Source organism: Eleutherodactylus coqui, chromosome 3 (assembly GCF_035609145.1).
Source record: "Eleutherodactylus coqui strain aEleCoq1 chromosome 3, aEleCoq1.hap1, whole genome shotgun sequence".
Lineage (NCBI taxonomy): Eukaryota > Metazoa > Chordata > Amphibia > Anura > Eleutherodactylidae > Eleutherodactylus > Eleutherodactylus coqui.
The window spans coordinates 194,420,883-194,447,711 of NC_089839.1; the positions used below are offsets into that span (position 1 = coordinate 194,420,883).

Here is a 26,829-nt window from a genome sequence, read left to right on the forward strand (position 1 = left end):
AGAGTATGTCCGAAATCAAGGTGAGGACTTACTCATTATTTCACGAGAAGCCAAAGATTGCAAAAATTCAGACTGTGTTGAAAATTTTGCCATAATTGCAAGTTTGCTTGCAATATTTCTCTTCATGATTGATTTTACCTCAATCCTTTGTCAAGTTCATGCTGCTGCGGAGCCTTAATGATTGAGGGGCTTTTGCTGACAGATTCCTACTACTTTTCATTACACTGTACCGTACAGATAGTGAGACCATCAGCCAGTGACATGAGCGCATCCAGCCAATCCCAGGAACAATAAACATCTGAGCAATGAAATCTGATACATCCTGAAACTGGATAGCACTCAATAATGAACCGCACCTTCTGTGTAGGTAAAGTAGTGATAAGAGGGGACTGTGCAGTCACTGGGCAGACGTGAGGAAGTATCGCACAAAGACCAAACGAAGTAACAGGTACTTGGTGATCTTTCTTAAAGGGTTTGTCCAATTTGGATTACTGCAGGAGTCCCCTGGTGACAAGCTGCTGGGATTCATGATGGAACTCTACAGATAACCCTAAGGTTGGTCTCACATGACCAAATTTGAATTGCAGAGTCTGCACTCGCTGTCTGTGCAGACTTTCCACAGAAAAACGTGGACATTGAAAGGTATGTATTTTCGATTTTTCCTTCACGCTCGTGGATAAGAATTGCATATTTCGCGAACGGAAGAAAAATCACAGCATGTTCTATTTTACCGTGGAATCTGCATGGGCGGCCTCCATGGAAGTAAATGGAGGTGTCTGAACAGAAACCCATACACAATTAACATTCCGTATGGGCTGCGGATATACGCGTCATCGCTAACCGATAGCACAAGAAAAACAAAGAAAAAAAACCCCATACTACTAATAATTGCCTGCAAACCTCTGCGGTCATATGCAATACAGGTACTTGAAGTACGCAGGGTTCTTGAGCCCAGCCCGGTCTGCACATATGAACCAATAGCAAGGATGCCAGCCATAGATAAGTGCGCCACACCATACAGAAATGCAACCCCTACTGGCAAAGAAGTGGATTGCCCTTTATCACCACAGTGTGCCACACTGGCAGTATTATAGTAGTCATATTCTTGTATATAGGGGCAGTATTATAGTAGTTATATTCTTGTACATAGGAGGCAGTATTATAGTAATTAGATTCTTATACATAGGAGGCAGTATTATAGTAGTTATATTCTTGTACATAGGGGGCAGTATTATAGTAGTTATATTCCTGTACATAGGGGGCAGTATTATAGTAGTTATATTCTTTTACATAGGGGGCAGTATTATAGTAATTATATTCTTGTACATAGCAGGCAATATTATAGTAGTTATATTCCTGTACATAGGGGGCAGTATTATAGTAGTTATATTCTTGTACATAGGGGGCAGTATTATAGTAGTTATATTCTTGTACATAGGGGGCAGTATTTTAGCAGTTATATTCTTGTACATAGGGGGCAGTATTATAGTAGTTATATTCTTGTACATAGGAGGCAGTATTATAGTAATTACATTCTTGTACATAGGAGGCAGTATTATAGTAGTTATATTCTTGTACATAGGGGGCAGTATTATAGTAGTTATATTCCTGTACATAGGGGTCAGCATTATAGTAGTTATATTCTTTTACATAGGGGGCAGTATTATAGTATTTATATTCTTGTACATAGCAGGCAATATTATAGTAGTTATATTCTTGTACATAGGGGGCAGTATTATAGTAGTTATATTCTTGTACATAGGAGGAAGTATTATAGTAGTTATATTCTTGTACATATGGGGCAGTATTATAGTAGTTATATTCTTGTACATGGGGGGCAGTATTATAGTAGTTATATTCTTGTACATAGGGGGCAGTATTATAGTAGTTATATTCTTGTATATAGGAGCAGTATTATAGTAGTTATATTCTTGTACATAGGGGGCAGAATTTTAGCAGTTATATTCTTGTACATAGGGGGCAGTATTAAAGTAGTTATATTCTTGTACATAGGAGGCAGTATTATAGTAATTACATTCTTGTACATAGGAGGCAGTATTATAGTAGTCATATTCTTGTACATAGGGGGCAGTACTATAGTATTTATATTCTTGTACATGGGGGTCAGTATTATAGTAGTTATATTCTTGTACATAGGGGCAGTATTATAGTAGTTATATTCTTGTACATAGGAGGCAGTATTATAGTAGTTATATTCTTGTACATAGGGGGCAGTATTATAGTAGTTATATTCTTGTACATAGGGGGCAGTATTTTAGCAGTTATATTCTTGTACACAGGGGGCAGTATTATAGTAGTTATATTCTTGTACATAGGAGGCAGTATTATAGTAATTACATTCTTGTACATAGGAGGCAGTATTATAGTAGTTATATTCTTGTACATAGGGGGCAGTATTATAGTAGTTATATTCCTGTACATAGGGGGCAGTATTATAGTAGTTATATTCTTTTACATAGGGGGCAGTATTATAGTATTTATATTCTTGTACATAGCAGGCAATATTATAGTAGTTATATTCTTGTACATAGGGGGCAGTATTATAGTAGTTATATTCTTGTACATAGGAGGAAGTATTATAGTAGTTATATTCTTGTACATATGGGGCAGTATTATAGTAGTTATATTCTTGTATATAGGAGCAGTATTATAGTAGTTATATTCTTGTACATAGGGGGCAGTATTTTAGCAGTTATAGTCTTGTACATAGGGGGCAGTATTATAGTAGTTATATTCTTGTACATAGGAGGCAGTATTATAGTAATTACATTCTTGTACATAGGAGGCAGTATTATAGTAGTCATATTCTTGTACATAGGGGGCAGTACTATAGTATTTATATTCTTGTACATGGGGGTCATTATTATAGTAGTTATATTCTTGTACATAGGGGGCAGTATTATAGTAGTTATATTCTTGTACATAGGAGGCAGTATTATAGTAGTTATATTCTTGTACATAGGGGGCAGTATTATAGTAGTTATATTCTTGTACATAGGGGGCAGTATTATAGTAGTTATATTCTTGTACATAGGGAACAGTATTATAATAGTTATATTCTTGTACATAGGGGGCAGTATTATAGTAGTTATATTCTTGTACATAGGGGGCAGTATTATAGTAGTTATATTCTTGTACATAGGAGCAGTATTATAGTAGTTATATTCTTGTACATAGGGGGCAGTATTATAGTAGTTATATTCTTGTACATAGGGAGCAGTATTATAGTAGTTATATTCTTGTACATGGGGGGGCAGTATTATAGTAGTTATATCCTTATGTATAGGAGGCAGTATTATAGTAGTTATATCCTTGTATATGGGAGACAGTATTGTAGTAGTTATATTCTTGTACATAGGGGACAGTATTATAGTAGTTATATTCTTGTACATATGGGGCAGTATTATAGTAGTTATATTCTTGTATATAGGAGCAGTATTATAGCAGTTATATTCTTGTACTTAGGGAACAGTATTATAGTAGTTATATTCTTATACATAGGGGCGGTATTATAGTAGTTATATTCTTGTACATAGGAGGCAATATTATAATAGTTATCTCCTTGTATATAAGAGCAGTATTATAGTAGTAATATTATTGTACATAGGGAGCAGTATTATAGTAGTTATATTCTTGTACATAGGGAATCAGTATTATAGTAGTTATATTCTTATACATAGGGGGTAGTATTATAGTAGTTATATTCTTGTACATAAGAGGCAATATTATAGTAGTTAAATTTTTGTATATAGGAGGAAGCATTATAGTAGTTATATTCTTATTCATAGGGAGCAGTATTATAGTAGTTATATTCTTGTTCATAGAGGGCAGTATTATAGTACCGGTAGTTATATTCTTGTACATAGGAGGAAGTATTATAGTAGTTATATTCTTGTACATAGGAAGCAGTATTATAGTAGTTATATTATTATACATAGGGAGCAGTATTATAGTAGTTATATTGTTGTACATAGGGGGGCAGTATTATAGTAGTTATATTCTAGCACATAGGGAGCAGTATTATAGTAGTTATATTGTTGAACATATGGGGTAGCATTATAGTATAAAGCCTCTCCTCTCCATATAGGGAGACCATTACTATTAATAAACCATTAGAGTTGGAGGCCCTGTTACATATTTTTGCATTGGGGCCCAGGAGCTTCAAGTTATGTCTATGCTTGTACATAGGAGGTAGTATTATACACTAATTTAAAAAAAATCAAGAACCTAGAAGGAGTTGTTGGAATTGAATGAAATTTTTATATACGATTGATATAAGTATTAAAGGGGTTGTCCCGCGCCGAAACTGTTTTTTTTGTTTTTTTTTTGAAGCAAAACGACAACTCATTATTGGGCCTGCTTTTTATTTTTACAAACAGTGTAGTAGTATAGTAAAATAGTAAGAAAACTAGACATTCCCTTTAATCCCTTGATGCTACAGGATGTACAGTTATGTCCTGTACACCCCCCCCCCCCCTCGAAGATGAGATCGCGGGTTGCCATGCGGTCGCTATGGTAGCCAGGGGCCTTCTGAAAATGCAGAGTGCCTATCAAACCATGCCTGTGGCAGGGCTTGATAGAATGCCTGTCAGATGGCGATATTATGTAATGCTATGGCATTACATCATACTGCAGGAGCGGTCAAAGCATCGCAAGTTCTTGTCCCCTCTTGGGACAAAAAAAAGTAGAAATAAGTTTTAAAAAGTTTTACTAATTATTTTAAAAAAACGGTAATACAAGTTTAAAAGAAAACCTTTTGCCATATTTATAAAAAAGAATCTAAATAATAAAACAAAGACACATATTTGGTATCGCTGCGTCCATAAAAGCCCGATCTATCAAATTAATACATTATTTACCCCGCACGGTGAATGTCATCAGAAAAAAAAACACCAGAATTGCGCATTTTTGGTCACCCTGTCTCAAAAAGTCGTATGTATTCATAAATTGTACCAATAGAAACTACAGTACATACCGCAACAAATGAGCCCTTAGATAGCTATGTAGATGGAAAAGTAAAAAGTTATGGATGTCAGAAGACGTCGGCAGAAAATAATTTAAAAAAATTAATTATCTTTGAAAAAAAATAAAAATAGTACAGCAAAAAAAAAGCTATAAATTTGTATTGTAGTAATCGTACTGACCCATAGAATAAAGTTATCATGTCATTTTTGTCACAGTATGTACACCACAGAAACAAGACGCTCCCAAAGATGGAGGAGTTTCATTTTTTTTTCCATTTCATTCTACTTAGAATTTTGTAAAAGTTTTTCAGTACATTAAATAGTAGCATTAAAAAATACAACTCGTCACCGTAAAAAACAAGCCCTCAGACATCTAGGTCGATGGATAAATAAAGGTGTTCCGATTTTTTTAAAAGGGGAGAGGAAAAACCAAAAAGAGAAGAAAAAAAGGGTCCATGTCCTTAAGGGGTTAAAAAGGAGGAACTGGTAACTCAGACTCTGATCTTTATCAAATGTTGAAAAAAACCAACACCCCATGCAATTAGAGTTTTTGTGCTAACTGTCATAAGTCCACTGCCTACTTATCGTATTGGGGCGGTGTGTATTGTGTACTCAAGCATTCAGCCGCTTAGGAATGTCAAAATCAGAATCACTAAGGGGTCCAGTGGTCGGACCCCCAGTGATCAGACATTCATCCTGTGGATAGTAGAAAAGTATCTTTAGTGGTTAAACCCCTTTAAGGACAGATACGGATGAGCGTGAATTTCTTCCCTTGTAGGGCTGAGAAATTATTTAAGGTGTTGAATACTTTTGCAACCAGTTTAGTGTGTGAGAATTATAAAGTTTAGCATTCCTTTACCCTTATATCTTACAATAGGCTATAGTCACACAGGCGTTTTTAAAGGCTTATTCAGACGAGCGTATGCATGAATACGTTCGCCCATACAGAACGTATTTTTTCAGGAAGGAAGTTAGGAGATGGCAAGAAGCAGGCTGGGTCAGGAGGGTTGTCTTTTTTCCTTAAGGAGAGCACCCAAAAAGTGTGTGGAGACACCTAGGGTGTGCGTAGGTCAGGAAATGGTATAAACATCCTTTAGTTTCCATTGGTACCATTTTGGAGTTCATATGTCTTTTTGATCACTTTTTATTAACACTGAAACCGCCATGGGGACAGATCTGTCCCCTTGCAAATTTGTTCTTGTCATTAGTTTAATTTTTGATGCAGCGGGCTAGTTTTTTGTGACTTTTCATCACGTAAAGTCAACATCAATTTCCCAAAAATTTTGGGCGGGCAGTCAAATTTCCCCTGAAAAAATCCGCTTTTACCTAGAACTACCTTAGGGAAACCTTTGTCCTCTTAACAGTAATATTGCATTGTTTGGGATTTAATCTTCGTTTTAACTAGAATTTTGGTTAGAGTTCATTGTTTTTTTGATGTTATCATATTATTTGGTCTCAAATATCACTAATCGGAAGAACGAGTAAGGGGCAAGGTAGGCAAAATGCATAGCATAAGCATTTTTCCTTTCTATGAACCGTAATAACTTTTGTCATTTGTATGGTTTCTCTAGTTGAGTGACGGGTGTGTTGTGTGTTACACTATGGCTCGTCGACAGAGAGGATTGACACTAGCGGAGATCGTTGCCACATTGAATGACCTCTCTGAGAATGAATCTGAGGGTAACTTTTCTAGTAACGATGAAGAACTACAGTTGCTCACCTCAAGTTCTGACACGTCAGATGATGAAACCACTGTTTCTGCGACTACTGTACGAGGGCAGGCGAGAGTAGGTATGTTTCACCTTCAAAATGATATTGCCACAATTTTTTTTCAAAAATCATTAATTTTCAAGAATATTTTTACTTCATTTTTCAGGAAACAGGTTGGCTCGTAGAGCAGCAGGTTCAGCTCGTGGGACAGCTGGGCCGTCTCATGAGACAGCTGGGCCGTCTCGTGGGACAGCCGGGCTGTCTCGGACAGCCGGGCTGTCTCGTGGGACAGCTGGAACGTCTCATGGGACAGCCGGGCCATCTCGTGGGACAGTTCGGGGACGCCGAAGATGCAGTCGTGACGAAGATGACCCAACCTCCAATGAGCAGCAACCTACTGCGACAACAAGCAACTGCAGGCAGGTCCAGACTCGTTGTGGACTAGGTCTTAGTCGTGGCCATGGGCGTGCGTGCCAAACCATGACCGCAGAGAAGGAAGAGGGCACCGTTGTCCATGATGCTGTCGTCCCATGTGGACCCCTGTCTAAACTCCCTGTTGGGAAAGTTATCGCGAAGTTAAATAAGTACTGTTATCATGCAAAATATAAAACACAGAAAAGATCCGATAAAATTGCAGTAATGTCAAAAATAGCGCTGAGGACAGATGTGTCCCCTTGGCGGTACTAGGGGGGGCGCCCAACCCCAGCAGTCCTACTGTTCAATGTTTTCTTAGAGATGGGGTGACCAAAAAAGCTCATGCTTGACATTGTATATTCAGAAGGCTCCAAGCTTCCATGGCAACTTAACAGCACCCCATTATATAATCGCACACGAGGGGGAAGAGGAAACAGTTTGTACCTCTGAACCTCAATCGGGGCATTTAAATGCCACTATCAGGATGCACAGATGCATTCAGCGTGAGCGCTGATCATGGATGTTGCTAGTGGGTGTCAGCTGTAAGAAACAGCTAGCACTCACATTGTATGGAGGACTTGCAGGTTGAGACTGGAGATTGAGTGCTAGTGGAAGTCTTTAGCCCTCATATGACAGCACTTTAATAAAAATGGTTTTATGGAAACAAGCAGGAACAGCCAGTAGGTTATAGAGCAGGAGGAAATCAGCAGATTTATATATAGTGTTGTGGTTTCTTGGGCTGTTTCAGACGGTGAGACACTTCACTTCCACATACAGTATATACTCGAGTATTAGCCGATCCGAGTATAAGCCGAAACAATAAGTTTTTACCACAAAAAACTGGGAAAACTTATTGACTCAAGAATAAGCCAAGCTGTATTCAAGTATATACTAGGTAAAAACAAACCCTCCATACTCACCTCCCAGCTGGTTTCTGTGTCTGTGCGACAAGCTGCTTGAATTCTCCACGCTGTTATCCCCCGCCGTCCTCTCTGCTCGGCTCTGTCAGTGCTGTGTAAGTAAGTGCTGTGATTGGATTGAGTGCCAGCCAATCACAGCAGGCGCTCGATCCAATCACAGCGCTTACTTACACAGCACTGACGGCAGGGGATTTGAAAGCCAAGCAGGGAGATGACAGCAGGGAGAATTCTAAAGCAGCTTGATTGGCTGTGAATGATCGAGCACTGGCTGTGATTGGCTGACACTCGATCCAATCACAGCTCTTACTTACAAAGCACTGACGGCGAGGGATGTCAGAGCCGAGCAAAGAGGACGGTGGGGGATGACAGCGGAGAGAATTCAAGCAGCCTGTCGCACAGCCGCCGGAGTCACAGTCGCCGGCTGGGAGGTGAGTATAGAGGGTTTTTTTTAAGCCTTCCCTGACTCGAGTATAAGCCGAGGGGGGCTTTTCAGCACAAAAAAATGTTATGAAAAACTAGGCTTATACTCGAGTATATACATCTCTGCTTTGCTTCAAGATGCTCTAAACCAGAACATTCTTCAAATTCCGTAATCTGAAATAACTTGTTTTGCAAAAAAGTGAAGTAAAAAACCACCAGAAGTTTAAGGTTGCGTCCACAAGTGGAGTTTTTGTTGTGTTTTTCAACTGAGGGTACTACAGGGTAAGCAAACGACCCGCACAGTCCTGAATACCAGTCTATGAGCTCCTTGGGAGACATAGAGGATATTGTGCAGGAGAAAGACACCATCTTTCTCTGATTTACAGGCCAAAACTAGTCTGCCCAGCAACCGCTCATTTTGATTGGCTGCTTCCCTAAAAAAACCCTGATTGGTGGGGTGGGAGGAGTTAAGTGAAGCCCAGGAAAGTGAGCAGGGTGAAGGAGGAAGTAGGAGTGGAGTAGAGAAAGAGCGCGAAAGAGTAAGAAAGTGAGGAGAAGGTGGTGGTGCGGTGTTCGTCAGAGGTGATGGAAAGAGAAAAAGGGGTGAAATGCTGTAGTCAAAGTGTGGTTTTAGAACCAAATCTAATCGGTGCCAGGAGCTTCAGTGTAAGGGGCCAGTCCAACAAAGGGGAGGAGAAAATGCAGTAAACTGACAGAGAAGAATCCCCAGATATCTTAGACTGGTGGGATCCCTGTTCTAATCTAATAACAGCAGCAAGTGGTTGGTACAATAGATGCTGATGTTCTGTGCAATTAACCATCAGTGCATGTGTACATGAAACTGTGCAAAGTAGACTTGTTATTTTTTGTAAAACAGAAAGTAAACTTCGTACCTTTGGTTTACTTAAACAACTGGTTTGGTCTCTTCATTCTGTCAACACCAGATTATGTAATTCAAAGGGTACTGGCGTCACGAACTCTACTATGGTTAAAAAAAAAAAAACACTTTGACCTATCCCCCCATTTCTGCCACTGCACGCAGCTGGGCCAGGCCTTATCTTGTTAAGCTCAGGAAGGAACGGTGGAGCGCTGTGGACAACCAATTTATTAACCCGCTGTTACCCCTACACAAGACTTCGTGCTTAGTCACCGCAGTTCCTTGTGACTTTTTTGTTGCAGTTCTACAATTTAAAAAAAAAATCTTGTTATTTGTATAGGGCCTATGCTTTCAAGTAATTTATTACACCCCACCAAGCTGGGTACTCATTTTACCAACCTCGGAAGGCTGGAGGGCTTAGTTGACAACCTGAACCAAGTGGGGATTGAACTCACAACCTTCAGGTCATGAGTGAGAGTTTTTTGAAAACCACATGTATCGTTAAAAAACATTTTTTTCTTTTAAATGCATGTGGTTTTTCAATGCAGTTTTTAAGTACAGAACAAATGCAATTGAAAAACACAACAAAAAAGCCACATCTGAACGCAGCCTTAAAGGGGTTGTCTCGCGGCAGCAAGTGGGGTTATACACTTCTGTATGGCCATATTAATGCACTTTGTAATATACATCGTGCATTAAATATGAGCCATACAGAAGTTATTCACTTACCTGCTCCGTTGCTAGCGTCCCCGTCGCCATGGTTCCGTCTAATTTCGGTGTCTTCTTGCTTTTTTAGACGCGCTTGCGCTGTGCGGTCTTCTCCCTTCGGCTCCGCTCGGCAGCATCAGCGTTTTGGCTCCGCCCCCTTGTACGCGTCATCGCGTAGCTCCGCCCCGTCACGTGCCGATTCCAGCCAATCAGGAGGCTGGAACCGGGACACATCATGGGGCGGAGCTACGCGATGACGTGTACAAGGGGGCGGAGCCAAATTGCCGATGCTGCCGAGCGGAGCCGAAGGGAGAAGACGGATCTGCGCAAGCGCGTCTAAAGAAGCAAGAAGACCCCGAAATTAGACGGAACCATGGCGACGAGGACGCTAGCAACGGAGCAGGTAAGTGAATAACTTCTGTATGGCTCATATTTAATGCACAATGTATATTACAAAGTGCATTAATATGGCCATACAGAAGTGCTGAACCCCACTTGCTGCCGCGAGACAACCCCTTTAACTCTCAGCTCAGTCTGGGTTGACTGGGACTTCTCAGAGGAGATGGGTGAACGATGAGACGTAAGCTGTAATACCACACACAACTAGTGGACAGATCTGATGCTGTTTTTGAAATAAGTCAGCCGTGTTTTTGTAATCCTGTACAAGCCCCTTAAGTTCAGTATTTTGCATAGAAGGAAGTGGAAGACGTGTCAGCTGATAATGTGGTTTTCACCGCCACTTCAAGTACATTAACAAAATGTCTTGTTTTCATCTTTTTCGGAGGAGACGTTGTAAAACAATAAAGATCGCCTCGTTCAACGCCCGCAGGTTTGGGTTGAAGAAATGTACCAACAGCAAAGTATTCTCAATCATTTGCAAGGTAGGTACATTATACATATACACTGGCAATGGAGACCTAAGCACATAGGAAGTGACTGGGTACGACCAGGACTGGGCACTGTACCACTCAGAGGATGCCAGGGTGCCAGAATGGGTGAAGAACGCTACACAAGTCCAGACAAGTTACTTTATGTCATGTCAGTTGTGTAACTTTTTAAAAAATTTCCTTTACACGTGATTAATACCATTATCTTTAATGGGTGTCAGAAATTCTCATCAGCCATTTCTCACCCTTTGTTTCTGGGAAAGCTGGATGTCATCCAATAAGGTCATAACTCTAGATTCCAATAGAGTTTATACCCAACGTTGGCAGACTCCTGAATGGCAAATTCAACTTCTTGTGCAGTGATCCATTTTTGTGTTATTACATAACAAGGCACATGTGTCATTCTGGAAAGCTGGGTAGCAGCTGCTATAATGGTAGTCATATATTGACTTTTTCAGTAATAGACAAAGGGACGTGTTTACTTAGACCGGCGTTTTGAGTGTAAGAGTATTTGCGTACGCCTGAGTGCTGCATTTTTGTGGAATGAACAGTGCTTTTTTGCACGTGCATCGGTGTATGTTACTGCACTTTTTGCCCCTGCAAGGCATGTTCATTTGTGTGCAGAAAACAAAGATGCAACCATTGAAATGGCTTATGATTTCCAGATGTGTTCTTTTTCCAGCGCAATTACGCAGTGTTTCACACATCTCTTTGCATATTGCGCACACATTTGCACACCTCCCATTGAGTTCCAAGGAGACCTTTGGTGCGCACATACGCTGAGAATAGAGCATGTTAAACTTTTTTTGGCGGGACTGAAATATGCATTCAAAATACAACAATGTGAATGAACCCAATGAAATTAATGGGTTCAATTCTCTGTGTATTGTGCGCAAATTTTGCATGCATTAATATACCTATGTGAAGCCGGCCCAAATAAAGTTTGCACTGGCATAAATGCAACAAATGTATTAAGAGAAGCAAGCATCTTAATACATTTGTTGTATGTGGTGGCAAATCCATGTGCCAGACTGAAATCTACACCAGCTACAATTTACACCAGAATATAGCCAAGTGGCAGCACCAAGCTTAATCAAAAAGTTGCAATTTTGGTGCTTGGAAAGTGCAACTTTTTGTCTCCAGACTTCTGGCACAAGTATTATTTTAAACATGCCCCCGAATTTTTAACAACTTGGCTCAAGAGCTTATGTTTACTGAAAGTCCTATTCATTTCAGTGGTGGAGATTATCTTTCATGACATTTTCTGGTTTAGAAAACCCATTTTAACCCTTTCCAATCCACTGTTTGACATCTGAAGACATTATGATTTAAGGCTGTACAGCTCCGATGTTGGAAGACGTCCGTCGGGGTTCTCTTACTCTATATTGCCAGCCTGTCTGCTGTCGGAGCCTATCCAATGTGTCACCTCATGCAGTACTGGCTTTAGCCAGCAGATAGCGCCATTGTATAACAGCAGAAAAAGAGTAAGCCCCCTAGGAAAACCAGGATACAAATTGGATTGGAGAGGGTTAATAGAGGGGCATCTCCTATTCAGGAGCCTCATCTATTAATCTTAGCGAAGGTGAGTTACAAGGAGCATCTCTCACCATGCAGTATCTGCCAGGTCCGTTCTTTACATTGACAGCCCATTGATTTCGACTGGAAATATGTAATCCTTATTTTCACCTGTGGGGGCACTGCAGAGATATTTAACTGCTGCTTCCAGTTTTCCCACAGATAACAGCTGATCACTCCGGGGGTCCCTGTAATCAGTTTATAGTTTGAAAGATAAATTCTTACATGTACAGCAGTTTTTCCCAACTCCAGTCCTCAGGGAACCCAACAGGTCATGTTTTCAGCTTATCCTACAGTAAGAACACCTGTGGCAATGTCTGAAGCTCTGGCCATTATTCTATCACCTGTGCAATACTTAAGGAAATCCTGAACACATGACCTGTTGGGGCTCATTGAGGACTGGAGTTGGGAAACACTGATGTACAGAATACATAATGTGTAGCCGCTCCTATATAACCCTGATTGTACCAACGATCATACATTTATCACTTATCCTATCCTGTGGATGGGCACTAGATGTTTTTGGTTGGATAACTCTTCTAAAGAGGATCTGTCGCGTTCTCTGACCGGTGTGATGGGCCTAATAGCTTTACAGTCTCATCCCTGCTGATTTCTCCAGTAGTTTTACTTCTCTTATACCCCACCATTTGTCCGTAATCAATATGGCTATTTTCTGCGCCCGAACCCTAGCCTACTGATAAGTGGGCAATCTCTACCGACCAGTGTCAATCAAATGTCATATTGGCCATTGAGAACAATAATACATTTTTTATTTGTATAGCGCTAACTTATTCCGCAGCGCTTTCAAAGCATGGGGGGACACAAACAAGACAATTACATGTAGTATACACTCATTTGGAGAGAGACAGGGTGGGGGTGGTTCAGGAGGTACAGGGGCAGAGAGGAGGCATGGGGGAGCTGTATATGATAGGTAAAGTGGAAGGTGTGGGGAGCCATAGAGAGGTGCAGGGGGCATGTTGTGAGGGGGGGGCTGTGGGATTGGATCAGGAGATTTGGTATGCCTCCCTGAAGAGGTGCGTTTGAAGTTTCATGCGTCGGGGATTGTCTGGATGTTTTGGGGTAGTGTGTTCCAGAGGACTGCTACTGCTCTAGAGGGGTCCTGAAGGCGAGCATGTGAGGATCGAATTAGAGGGGCGTTTAATCTCAATGTGTTGGCTGATCGGAGTGTGTGGGCTGGGTGATGTACGGATAGGAGCGAGGCGAAGTATGGTGGCGCGGCACCATGGAGAGCTTGGTGGGTGAGGGTGATGAGTTTTAATTGAGTTCTGCAGTAGATGGGCAGCCAATGCAGTGACTGGCATAGTGCGGTCTAGAAGCGGCTAGATAGGAAGATGAGTCTAGCTGCCGCATTTAGTATGGATTGGAGAGGGGAGAGTATGGTGTGTGGAAGGCCGATGAGCAGCAAGTTGCAGTAGGTGAGTCGGGAATGGATGAGGGCGTTAACAAATGTCTTTAGCGTGTCCGTGGTGAGAAATGGGCGGATTTTAGCTAGACACTAGACTATTGTCAGGCTCTGAAAGTAACTGGAGCAATTGTAAAGGAATGGAGGGATAGATCAAAATTAAAAACATTCTGGGTAGGAAAGGGATCCAAATTGTGCAAAATTACTCGCCTGCCTTCTGTGAAGCCTGCCGCGGTGAATGGGTCCTCCGGGACCCGGCGCCGCTCTTCTGCGCATGCGCACCAGACGTATGACATTACGCACATGCGCAGAAGCCCGGGAGCCCCGGCAGATTCAAAATCTCCTGGCTCCTGAAGGTAGCCGGGAACCAGGAGCGGTCCCCGGGCCCGCAATCGCCGCTATCCACTGGATAGCGGCGATCGTGAAAAAGTTTTTAAAAAGTTTTTAAAAGTGTCAGTTTCACCTCCCCTCATGGATCGGATCCATGAGGGGAGGTGAAAATACTCACCTCAGGTCCTCCGGTGATGTCCTGATCTCCTGGGACCCGAGGTCCCCTTCTGCGCATGCGCACCCGATGTCAATCATCGGGCGCGTGCACAGAGGGGCTCGAGCCCCGGGAAATTCAAAATCCAATTGATAACAGTGATCATGTAAAGTAAAAATAAAGTGTTATAAGTAAAAAAAAAAGTTTTAAAAGTAAAAAAAAGTTAAAAAAGCTTACGTTTTCATCTCCCCTCACGGATCATATCCGTGAGGGAGGATGAAATTACATACCTAAGGCCCCAGGATTTATCCGTGGACTTAATCCCAGCTTCTGCGCACGCATCCGTCGCCAAAATGGCAGACGCATGCGCAAAAGCCATGGATTGCCAGGGTAATTTAAAAATCTCCCTGCTCCTGGCTACAAAACTTAGCCGAGAGCCTGGAGATTTCACAGAGAGTCGCAGTGAGCAGTTCCTGATCACGTGTTCACCATTATCCAATGGATAATGGCGATCACGTAAAAGTAAAAAAAGGTCAAGCTTCATCTCCCCTCACCAATGCGATCGGTGAGAGGAGATAAAACTTTTTACCAGAGGCCTCCGTATTTGAACCCCAACGCAATCTTCCTCCGTGTACTTTCCCGGATTCTGCACATGCGACCGCCGGCAAAACACCGGACACATGTGCAGGAATCGAGGAGACCAGGAAGTTTAAAATCTCCTTGCTCCCAGCGACCAATGGTCGCCGAGAGCCTGGAGCAGTGACCTTGTTGAGCGGTCGCCGGTCACGTAATAAAAAAGTAGCGATCTACCTTAGGCCGGTCTCACATGACCGGATAGGAATTACGGATTCCGCATGCTTCTGATCCACGGTAATATGCATATCAATCGCATTGGATTACACAATTCCGCTCACATTAGTGGGTCGGAATTACGTAATCCACTCGCAGAAAAGAGAACGCAGCAGGTTCTATTTTACTGTGGATATCCGCAACATAGAGGCCATTGTGCTCCATGGTCGCGGATATACCCCCAGCCCATACGCAACTACATTGTATACGGGCTGCGGGTACCCGCGTCATCGCTAAGCGACAGTGCAGGAAATACAAACAACAAAAAAAAAGTGTACTGCGAATGACTGCCTGTGTGAGTAGGCAATTATGCGCAGTACATTACGCGGCTGTACGCAGGGTCACGACCGGGCTCACAGCTGGGATTCGCTGCGGGCCTCCGCAAGCGGATTCCACATCTGGCCGTGTGAGCCCAGCGTTATTCAGACCGCTACCTGTAATACGTAATTTACAAGAAGCCCTGGGAACGCTCGCCTTCATGCAGTTCCAGGAGCAGCTTGTTGAGCGCCCTCTGTGTGAGACCGCCGCACCTCATCAAGCTTACGAAGACTCACAGTGCGCCACTTTTTACACCCCATACCTGCTGCTGAGGTCACGAAATACCCCCCAAAAAGCATGAGAGGAGGGGGAATACCCGGTTTTATTGCCCCATGTACCCATCCAAACCAGCCTCCGTAATTACCCCTGTCTTCGGAAATACCACACAGTTCACATTATTACTTTTATCTAAGATTTGGGAACGTCGAAAAGGGTGCGGGGGCGGGTGATATTTTTAGGGAGTCAATTTTTATTCCGTACAAGTGGGCAATGGGGCCAGGAATTTATTCAATTGTGCCCTGCAATCCAACGGGTGTTCCCTCCCTTGCCATGTTTCCTGTAAGTAGATTAGGGCCACAACGGGAATGTTTTTGAACACGGGACAAATGGGGGTATCCATTTTGGGGTGAACGTCTTCATTCCTGTGTACGCTGTACAAAAAAACTGATTTTAAATTGACAAAATTGCCAAAAAAATGAAAATCGTAATTTTTTCCTTCTGCTTTGCTTAGATTCGTTCAAATACTGTGGGGTCCAAATACGCAGAACACCCCTAGATGAATTCGTTAAGGGGTCTAGTTTTCAAAATGGAGTCATTTGTGGAGTTCCTTATCGTTTTGGACGCTCAATGGCTCTACAAGTGGGCAATGGGGCCTGGAATTTATTCCGTTGTACCCTAAAAATCCAACGGGTGCTCCTTCCATTATAGGCCTAGCCATGTGTCCTTTAAGTAGATTAGGGCCACAAGGGGTATGATTCTGAACAGGGGACAAACAGGGGTATCCATTTTGGGGTGAAAGTCTTCATTCATTTGTGTGCTGTACAAAAAAACCAGTTTTTAAATTGATACAACTGCCAAAAAAATGAAAATTGTAATTTTTTTCCTACTGCTTTGCTTAGATTCATTCAAGAATTGTATGGTAAAAATATACAGTACACCCCTAGATAAATTTGTTAAGGGGTCTAGTTTTCAAAATGGGGTCATTTGTGGGGATTCTCTGTCGTTTTGGCCGCTCAAGGGCTCTACAAGTGGGCAATGGGGCCTAAATCACCTTCATGCTAAATTTCTGTTCTGAAAGCCACCGACTACTCCTTTCATTTTGGGCCCCGTTGTGCATCCAGACATAAGATTAGGGCCACAATGGGTATATTTATGAAAACAGCACAAACAAGAGTATCCATTTTGGGGTGCAAGTCTTCATTCATGTGTGTGCTGTACAAAAAAAGCTGTTTTTAAAATGACAGAATTGTCAAAAAAACGAAAATCACAATTTTTTCCTTTTGCTTTGCTTGAATTCATTCAAAAACTGTGGGGTCAAAATGGGCAGTACACCCCTAGATAAATTCGTTAAGGGGTCTAGTTTTCAAAATGGGGTCATTTGTGGGGCTTCTCTTTGGTTTTGGCCGCTCAAGAGCTCTACAAAAAGTGCTATGGGGCCTAAAACGCCTTCAAGCAAAATTTATGTTCTGAAAACCACCGACTACTCCTTTCATTTTGGGTCCCGTTGTGCATCCAGACATAAGATTAGGGCCAAAATGAGTATATTTCTGAAGACAGGAGAAACAGGGGTGTCCATTTTGGGGTGTCAATCCTCATTTTCATGTGCACTATAGGAAAAAAATATGTCTTTAAAATGACATATTTGCAAAAATATGAAATTTTATTTTTTCTCCTTTAAATTAAATTAATTCCTGAAAAAAAACTGGTGGGGTCAAAATACTCATTACACCCCTCATTGAATACACTAAGGGGTGTAGTTTTTAAAATGGGGTCATTTGGGGGGGTATCTATTACTCTGACACTCATGAGCCTTTGCAATCTTGGCTTGGTGCAGGAAAACAAAGTGTTCCTCAAAATGCTGAAAAGTAATGTTAAATTTGTACGTCATCTAAATGGTTAAAAAAAAGTTTTTCAAACGTGCATTTAGAATAAACTAAACAGATGGAAATATATATCCTATCAAAAATTTGTACAGTATGTTTGGACATATTTCAGATATTACAGTTGAAAATGTGAAAAAATGACAATTTTTTCAAAATTTTTCCAATATTGGTACTTTTAATAAATATATACAAATTATATTGGTCTATTTTTACCACCTAAATGAAGTACAACATGTGGCGAAAAAACAATGCCGGAATCACTTGGATATGCAAAATCTTTACGGACTTATGCTATGTTGAACGACACAAGTCAGATTTCCAAAATTTAGCTCGGTCACTAAGGCGCAAACAGGCTTCACTAAGGAGTTAATATCTGATAATTGAGTGCACTGATTCTACCTCCATTCCTTCCTCCTCCAGATTGTGGCACGGTATGATATCGTTGTACTCCTAGAGGTCTTTGATACAAGGGAGAGAGCAGCAAAAAAACTTGTGGAGCAATTAAATAGGTGAGTGCCGGTATAATATCGTCACACTGAGGGTTCAGGCATATGGGCGAGCGCAGTTTTGGTCGGAGAAACTTGGACCAATATCACACTTGAAAAATGTTGATGTTCACTGCAATTGCGTTGCAATTTGTGAGAAAATCACATTGCTGAACACTAGAGATGAGCAAGCATACTCGCTAAGGGCAATTGCTCGAGCGAGCATTGTCCTTAGCGAGTACCTGCCCGCTCGAGACAAAAGGTTCGGGTGCCGGCGCTGGGGAGCGGTGAGTAGCGGCAGTCATCAGGGGTGAGCGGGGGGGGGGGGAGAGAGGGAGAGAGAGATCTCCTCTCCGTTCCTCCCCGCTCTCCCCCGCAGCTTCCTGCCCACCGCCGACACCAGAACCTTTTGTCTCGAGCAAGCAGGTACTCGCTAAGGGCAATGCTCACTCGAGCAATTGCCCTTAGCGAGTATCCTCACTCATCACTACTGAACACGTGTTTTAAATGTGCTGGAAAATCGCATGTTTCTAATAGGAAAAATTAAAAATCGCATAAAACTCGCATGTACATTTGAGTGCTTTACAAGTTCCATTGTTTTTGCTTACCCATTTTAAACAATGGTCAAGATTTCAGCCGACTTGCAGAAAACTAGAACATGCTGCAATTTTTCTATCTCGCAGCCTAGCTGCAAGAGAAAAGTCACACATGTAAATACACCCATAGAAAACAATGAGGTCTATTTCAGTGCGAGTTTTGTGCATCATGCAAGCCACAAAACTTGCACGGGAGACTCGCACCCTTACAAATATTTGTATCCCAAAAGGAAAGACACCCCCTCTGTTCACTGGGCTACACCCTAAAACCACCCAGGTACCTCCTCTTTTATAGTAACCATCTTTAATGATCCCACTAAAATCAGGACTGTTTTCAAGGATCTTTAATATCAATAGGCTACTAAGCTGTCGAGGTCCTCAGCCTGACCATCAAGCTGTCTTCACATATGGTGGAAATTGCTACAAGATTTCCGCTGGCGGAATTGCTGGAAATTCTGAGGCATTTACAGTACAAGCCATGTGAAGGGGATTTAAAAAATCTTCACATGGAGAAGAAAATTTCCACAACAAATCTGCAGCATTTTGGAAAAACTCAACGGATTCTAAATCAGCAGCATGTTTATGTATGCTTAAAACACAGGGGTCAAATCTCACTGCAAATCCGCAATTAAAAACACAGCTAAATCATTTAGGTGCGATATTGGCCACTGTGCATTTAGTGCATATTTACAGTGTGTGTGCCGCATCAGAAAGCTCACAGCAAATATTCCACGTGTGAAAGTGGCCTAAGGACTTATTCACATGGGTGTGTGCGCCTTGCTTCTGAAACGCATCAGACAGCACATAGACACTCATCCGTATGCTGTCCGATCTACATAGACCATGCCCATTGCACGTCCTATTCTCGTCTGTGAAAATAAACAGAAATAAGCCACGTCATGAGTTTTTTTTACATCAGTCCATGTGAAAAATAGTGTCCGTGAATAACCTCATAGGCTATAAAGGGGCCATGTGCTCTCAGTGAAATACACAGACAGAATGTAACAGGGGAGAGCAGTACTGAGCTCCCCTTTTACAAAAAGAAGCAGTTCTCAACTGCGCTGATGTGCATCCGATTGATCCATACTAAGCTCCGCCTGACAAGGCAAGAGGGTGCAGAAGAGAGAAAGCTGTGTACAAATTCAGGTGCATGGCAGTGAGTTAGATTCATGGAAGCGCCAGAATGCTATAGCTTTAACAGTATTGAAAAGGTATTAAGCTCTGCCCTCCCCCATAAAATAAACCCCAAACATTCTCGCCATGACCAGCACCCATATAAAAGGATTTTCTGCTTCGCCATGAGGAGAGTGCAAGGACTGTATAAGAGAACTGTGGTGCGGCAAGGAAGCCGCCAAAAGAGGAGTGATAGTCTGCAGGAAGCTGCTGGTACTAGAGAGGAAAAGGCAGCAAGAACCTGTGCCCCAGGATGTGCTGCTGTACTGCCTGAGTAAAGACCGGGAACCAGGGAAAAGAGCCATCTGGAGGACTCACAGAGCACAAGACTGTGCTGCAGAGGTACAGATCAAGCCCAAAGAGGAAACTGAGGTGTTCATTGGCACCGAGTTGTAAGTGAGGTCAACCTCAGTAAAAGAAAATGCTAGATGTGCATAACAATAGAGACTAAAAAGTTAGTAGGCAAGTTTGCTGAGGTTAGGGACCGTGACAATAATGGGTTTTTCAATTTCTGGGCTCAAACACTTAGATGTGAACTGAAATAGTTACACAGTTCTAATAAGGATTGAGCCTGAAATCCCTGAGACATTGATAGTGAAATTTTAACTAAACTGTGCTACTAATTCGGTGTTTCAAGTGGACTGTTCTGCTGGTAGTAAAAATAAGGCCATGTGTCTTTGGCCTTAATGGGGTGTTCCCATCTCAGACCCTCTGTACATCAGTACTCTATACTGGCTATGAGTATGGAAACAGTTAAGTGGACTGTGCTACATTGTTTCTATAACTCCCATACAATTGAATGCAAGCTACAAAAACAGCAAAGCAGAGTGTGCTTCGTGTTTCCACAACTGCCATTCACTTCTATGGGAGTTATGCAATACTGCTTTAATCCTTTTTCTTCTTTCCATTATTCAGCACATGTGAGGATGGTGCTTCTTTTAAATACATCATAAGCAAACAGCTGGGAAGAAATGACTACAAGGAACAATACCTCTTTATCTTCAGGTAATATACACTACCGGACAAAAGTTTGGGAACACCTCGATTTTTCCAGTTTTAGGGCTCTTACCCACTTGCATTTTTTTTAATGCTGCGATATCGTTGTGTTTTTCTAACATGACTGTCAATGGGACTTTCTAATCTTAAAAACGCATCGCAGAAAAATCGCAAAGCACAAACTTGTGATGCGTTTTTAGATTAGAAATTCCCATTGACAATCACGTTAAAAAAACACAGCGATATCGCAGTGTTAAAAAAACGCAAATGGGTAGGAGCCCTTAATTGATATTTAATCAGTTTAATGTCTCAAATATACTTTGAAATGAAAACAGGACATAAAATTAAGATGAATAAAATAATAGATTAACTTTGTGTCACCAAATTAAATCTAGATTTTTGACTCCTCAAAATCACCCTTTCTAGTTGATATAACAGCTGTACATAATTGAGATATTCTTTCTACAACTGCATTCAGATATTGTTCCGAAATTTCTTCTCAACATTGTTGCAGAAGTTCCCACAAATGTGCTGCACTTGTACGTTGTTTTGCCTTCACCCTTCTGTCCAATTCATCCCATACAATCTCAATGGAGTTTGGAGACTGTGCGGCCATTTCATTCTTTGAAGTTTAACAGCTTCTTCTAGTCTTCTTAAGTAGTGTTGACATAACCTGGAAGTATGTTTTGGATCATTGTTTTTCTGTAATATGAAACCCTGACCAACTAGACGTACACCAGAAGGTATTGCATGGCATATCAAAATGCTGTGGTAGGCCTTTTTATCCAGTTTGCCAGTCATGCTGTACAAGTTGCCAACTCTGGATCCAACAAAAGAGCCCCAGACTATTATGGTTCCTCCTCCATGTTTGACAGTTGTCACACACTCAGGACCCATACTTTCACCTACTAGAGGGCGTACAAAAACCCTGCATAATGTACTTAAGATGTCAAATTTTGATTCATCAGTCCATAAGACCACCTTCTACTCTTCAGTAGTCCACGGGAGGTGCTGCTTGGCCCCAGCAAGTTTTTTTTTTATTTTGCAATCTTAGCAGTGGCTGATGCTCTTTCAAACGTGCAGATAAAGGTCTTCTCTTCATAATTAAATGTTAACTCGTTTTTTGGCTGCATTAAACTGTACTTGAAGATTTTGTGCTGTAAGGCGTCGATCACACAAACTGTTGACTCTTAAAAACTTGTCATTTGATTTTGTAGTGGCCTTTGGTCTGCGAGACCTCTTTCTGCCTTTGGTCTACCAGTTTCCTCAAGTTTCCAAGTGCCTTTTGATGGTGTAGGAAACTGTACTGACTGCCACCTTGGCTTTCTTGGCAATTTCTCTAAGTGTTGGACAGACCTACACTTCTACGGGTTGTAATTGTCTGTCTTTTTTGGTTAATTATCTTTTTTGCCATTATGATAGCAATGTGCTCTATCCTAAAGAGCAAAATTGTCCAAATCCTGCCCAAGAGGGTGTTGTAATACAGTTATATTGAATCAGAGGGTTTGAAAGTAATCTACAAAGGTTGAGACACCTCTGCAAATAGTTTGCATCCAATTTCAAACCATAATTTGCTTTCTGTGTTGCAAAGCAGCAGTTCTTGAAGTGTTCCCTGAAAAAAGGCCCTTAAAAGCGTAAATTCAGACTATTGGTGCATTTCAGATTACAATTTCATAATATTTTTGTTTTGAATTTACTTCTGAACCATTTCACATTAATTGTTAGACTTGAACTGTGTTAATGTAAAAAATAATCGGAAAAATTGAGGTGTTCTCAAAATGTTTGACTATTCTATGAAGTTGTATGACATTAGAAAAAAGGGCTTTTTTTCCCAGAAACCGTGCCACCATTGTCAATTGGTTGTGTCTGGTATCACAGTTCAGCTGCATTTAGGAAAATGGGTGAAGAGTAAAGCTGATTCTGCAATTGCAGATAAACTTTTTATTCAAATCTCACACAACTGCTTAAAAATATATGCAAATAAACAATTTATTCAATGGGGACATCAAGTACATGCAAAACATGAGTAGTCCATGTCAGTACCGCACCACATTGTTACAACACTGGAGTAAGTTTCAGCAACCATATTCAATGCTTATGATATATATAGGGAAATATGGTGGAGTTTTTTTCAAATGAGATCCACCAAGCCCAACTGATGTTGTAAGTGGGTATTGAGTGACAGATTCTGTAACTGAGGTGCAGTGGGCTTACCACTAGGGTTCAGTCAATGGTCACAATTCATTTGTGTTGCTCTTAGTGTAGGGCAAGCCATCCACCGCTCCAGTTGGTTTTCCCTATAAATGATCAAGGAAGGGAATTGTCTGATGTCAGTAGCTTCAACGCTTGCAGGATTGTTAACAGGTAGAATCATGATGTACAATACCACAGACTGCAGAAATGTTAGTTTTGTCTCTTTAGCTCCTTAAGGACACGGCCTATTTTGAACCTAAGGACTCAACAATTTTGGGAGGATTTTTATCTCTAGTTTTCAAAAGCCGTGGCTTTTTTAATTCTCTGTCGACACGGCCATACGTGGGGTTGTTTTTTGCATGACGAGCTGTAATTTTTATTGGTTTCATTTTTTGGGTACATATAGTGTATTGTATAACTTTTTTTTTTTTGAGGGCAGGGAGAAGTAAAACATCAATTCTGCCATTGTTTATTTATTATGATTATAGCATTGATTATGCAACATAAATGACATGATACATTTTTTCTGCAGATAAGTACAATTACGACAATACCAAAATTATATATTTTTTATATAGGTTTTTCTACCTTTTGACAATAAAAACCCTTCTTTTTGGAAAATATTACATAACTATTTTACTTTTCAAGGATGTTGCTCTGAGAGGGTGAGCTTTAGTTTTTATTAGTATCATTTTGGGATATGATATGGATTTTTTGGTCACTTTATTGCGTTTTTTCAAGAATGAAATGAAAGCATTTCGGGTCAGTTTTGGGGGGGTTTACTTTTTTTTTCTTACATTCACTGTGCAGGATAAAAAGTGAGTTCAATTTATTGTAGAGGTCGTTATGGATGTAACAATATAATACATTTAAGTCTTTACTTTTTTTAAAAAAAGAAGGGCAAGTGTCCAAAACAGGGTTGTTTTTTTTGCTATTTTTTAAACACTTTTTTTTTTAATGTGCTAGTAGGGGACTTGAATCTGCAATGCTATGATCAAACTGCTAATGTATTTCAGTGCAGAAATACTGCCATGTATTATCGCTTATCATAGTAATCACAAGCCATGGCAGACCCGTACGCCATTGTCTGGCATCTCGTTCTCACCAATCGCTGCTGTTACAGCTAGACGCCTGCTGGCAGTCACAGCCAGCTCCCCCTGCAGATGGCGCGGACTCAGCTTCTGAGCCCCCACGATCCATAGAACATACATTTACATTAAGTTGCGGGAACTACTTCCTAGCTAGAACGTACATTTACGTCCTGGGGCAGGAAGGGGTAAGTGCTTATTCACATGGACGATTTTAATGTCCAAGTTCTGTCTAAGTTAGAAACTGACATAACTCGGACCCTTTAAAGTGTAGGTGTGTATTCACAATTCCATTTTTTTCCCGGACCAATGGAGTGTGAAAAAAATTTAAATTGCGGCATGTCCTATTCTCATGTGATTCTTGGACTAGACTTGCCCATGCATTGGGTGTGTTAAAAAAAACGGAATGCACTCACATTGCATGCGAGTGTGTTCTGTTTAATTTTGTCAAGCATCCATTGTCTTCAATTGGGTCACCTTCGATTTTTGTTTCATACGTCTGAAAAAAAAACTGCACTTAGATGACATTTGCGCATTAAAAATATAAAAACTGAACAAAAACGTATGTAAAATTCAGATACACTCTCAGTAGAACTCTGATAGTTTTGCACTGACCAAAATTGGACTTGCCCGTGTGAATAAGGTCTAACTTGCCAGTATCACCCGTTTCCATTCCAGGGAGGACTTGGTGTCGGTGAAAGAGCTGTACCAGTATGAGGATATGCAGATAGGAGATGAGGATTCCTTCGCACGAGAACCTTTTATTATCAGATTTGGATCCAAAAAGACAGGTAGGCTGTGATACCTGGGATTTGGAAAAGAAAGAGTTAACGCAAGTAAGATGGTGGGTGTTGTAAAAAGGAGGATGGAAGTATGCCTATTTTAGGGCAGGAGATGAGACAGCAGTTGTAGGGTTAAAGAGTATACTGCACCTGTGCAATACTGTAGTGAAATGTAACCAATCAGTTGGTTGTTAGATAACGAAGGAATGTCTTTGTGTGGATTGTATAAGAGAGTATGTTTCCTTTTGTTGTTGGTTCAGTTTCGGGAAATGATTCCACTGAACACATATGCATCCATACAATAAAGTGTCTATACTTCCTGAAGAAACAGCCTGGGTAGCATTGGACTCTACAACAAGACTACTCAAAAAAAAATGTGCAACATCTTTTGGAGTGAGTGAGACCTGATAGCTTCTGGATGATTAGATATTCTAGATTATCAGACAGATATAAAAAAGTACATTGAATGGCAACTTTATTAGAGACACTGTCCCTTTAACGATTGGAGCTTCCGTGTATGTAAATTATCCTGTGACCCCGGAGTGCAGCATAAAATCACATGACAAGGTTTCCATGGATCATTTTCAATGTGAATCCACATTAGATGGGAAAATCCAGCGATCTGAGCGACTTCCAATGAGGCCTGATCATCAGTGCTAGACTAGCTGGGGCCAGGTTTTAACTGCCAACCTTGTGGAGTTTTTCCGTGCAGCGATGTGGAGAGTATACAGAGAATGGCGTGATTGAGAAAAAACATCCAACACAAGGGGATCTTATGGACGGTAACAACTCATCACTGAAAGGGGTCAGAGGAGGATGTCAGGAATCGTATGATGAACAGGCGGTACATAGTCAAGCACATTGCAGCCAAATACAACGCTGGTGCTCCAACAAACATGTCCGAATACAAAAATCGCTGTTTAGCATGGATGGGCTTTAACAGTAGACAACTGGTTCCAACGCTGTCTATAAGAAACCAAAAGTTGGAGTCTCAGATGGAGTGGGCAAAAGAACACAAAAATTGTATCACTGAACAGTGGAAAAACATATCCTGGTCAGATAGATCCAGATCCAGATTTCTGGTGCACTGTGCTAATGAAAGTATCAGAATTTGGCGCAATCAGTGTGCATTTATGACCCCGTCCTGTCAGCTGGTCAGAATAATATTATATAGCAGAGAAAGCAGAACCAATGATAAGAGCTATGGCTTTAACATTAAAATGCAGCAACAGTCAACCAAAGAGAAATTAACTTACATCTGCAGGGGTGGTAGAAGAATTGCCCCACTACCCCCTTTGTCAGTAGACTCCAAACCAACCCACATCCAATGGTACCCTAGGTGTGTAATTCACGCACAACCGTACAGTAAAAGATTGCCAGCAAATTACTGCAACGCATTTCAGAGGTGTAAAGGCATAAAGCCACCTCCTTTTTCAAGCAAAACTATTTAGCTGGTCAGAACATGTCAGCACCTCCATGTAATTTGCGACATCTACAAGACGCTTCATGTCCGCAGGGGCCGCTATTCCTGCAAAATGGTTTCATCACCTAGTGGAATCTACACTACAAGGAATAGCTGCAGTTCAGAAGGCCAAAGAAGGTGCAACGTGCTGCTAGATTGGGTCTCTAATAAAGTAGCTATCCATTGTATAATAAATTAAATTCTAGGACCGTTTTCACATGAGCGCCAAATTCACGCCAGTTTTGTGTGTTGCGAGACTTACAAAACTCACGCGAATGTGAACTCCATTCTTTTGAATGCAGTCATATACACGAGAGATGTTTTCCCTCACAGCGATGCTGCGAGAAAAAAATCATGGCCTGTTCTATTTTTTCGGGTTCCT

The 26,829-nt window shown here is 41.2% G+C and overlaps 1 protein-coding gene across 3 annotated transcripts in view; it reads left to right on the forward strand.

Moving 5' to 3' along the window:
• Nucleotides 1–375: 375 nt before the first annotated feature.
• Nucleotides 376–26,829, forward strand: part of LOC136621300 (deoxyribonuclease-1-like) — a 35,232-nt gene continuing 8,778 nt past the window's right edge. Inside the window, exons 1-7 of one of the 3 annotated variants that reach the window (XM_066596713.1) lie at nucleotides 376–448; nucleotides 6,557–6,776; nucleotides 6,862–7,114; nucleotides 10,819–10,915; nucleotides 18,093–18,181; nucleotides 20,842–20,931; nucleotides 24,882–24,994. In XM_066596713.1, coding sequence (XP_066452810.1) covers nucleotides 6,587–6,776; nucleotides 6,862–7,114; nucleotides 10,819–10,915; nucleotides 18,093–18,181; nucleotides 20,842–20,931; nucleotides 24,882–24,994 — 832 coding nt within the window. In that variant the 5' untranslated portion in view covers nucleotides 376–448; nucleotides 6,557–6,586. The other 2 variants (XM_066596716.1, XM_066596715.1) reach the window with 2 other exon arrangements.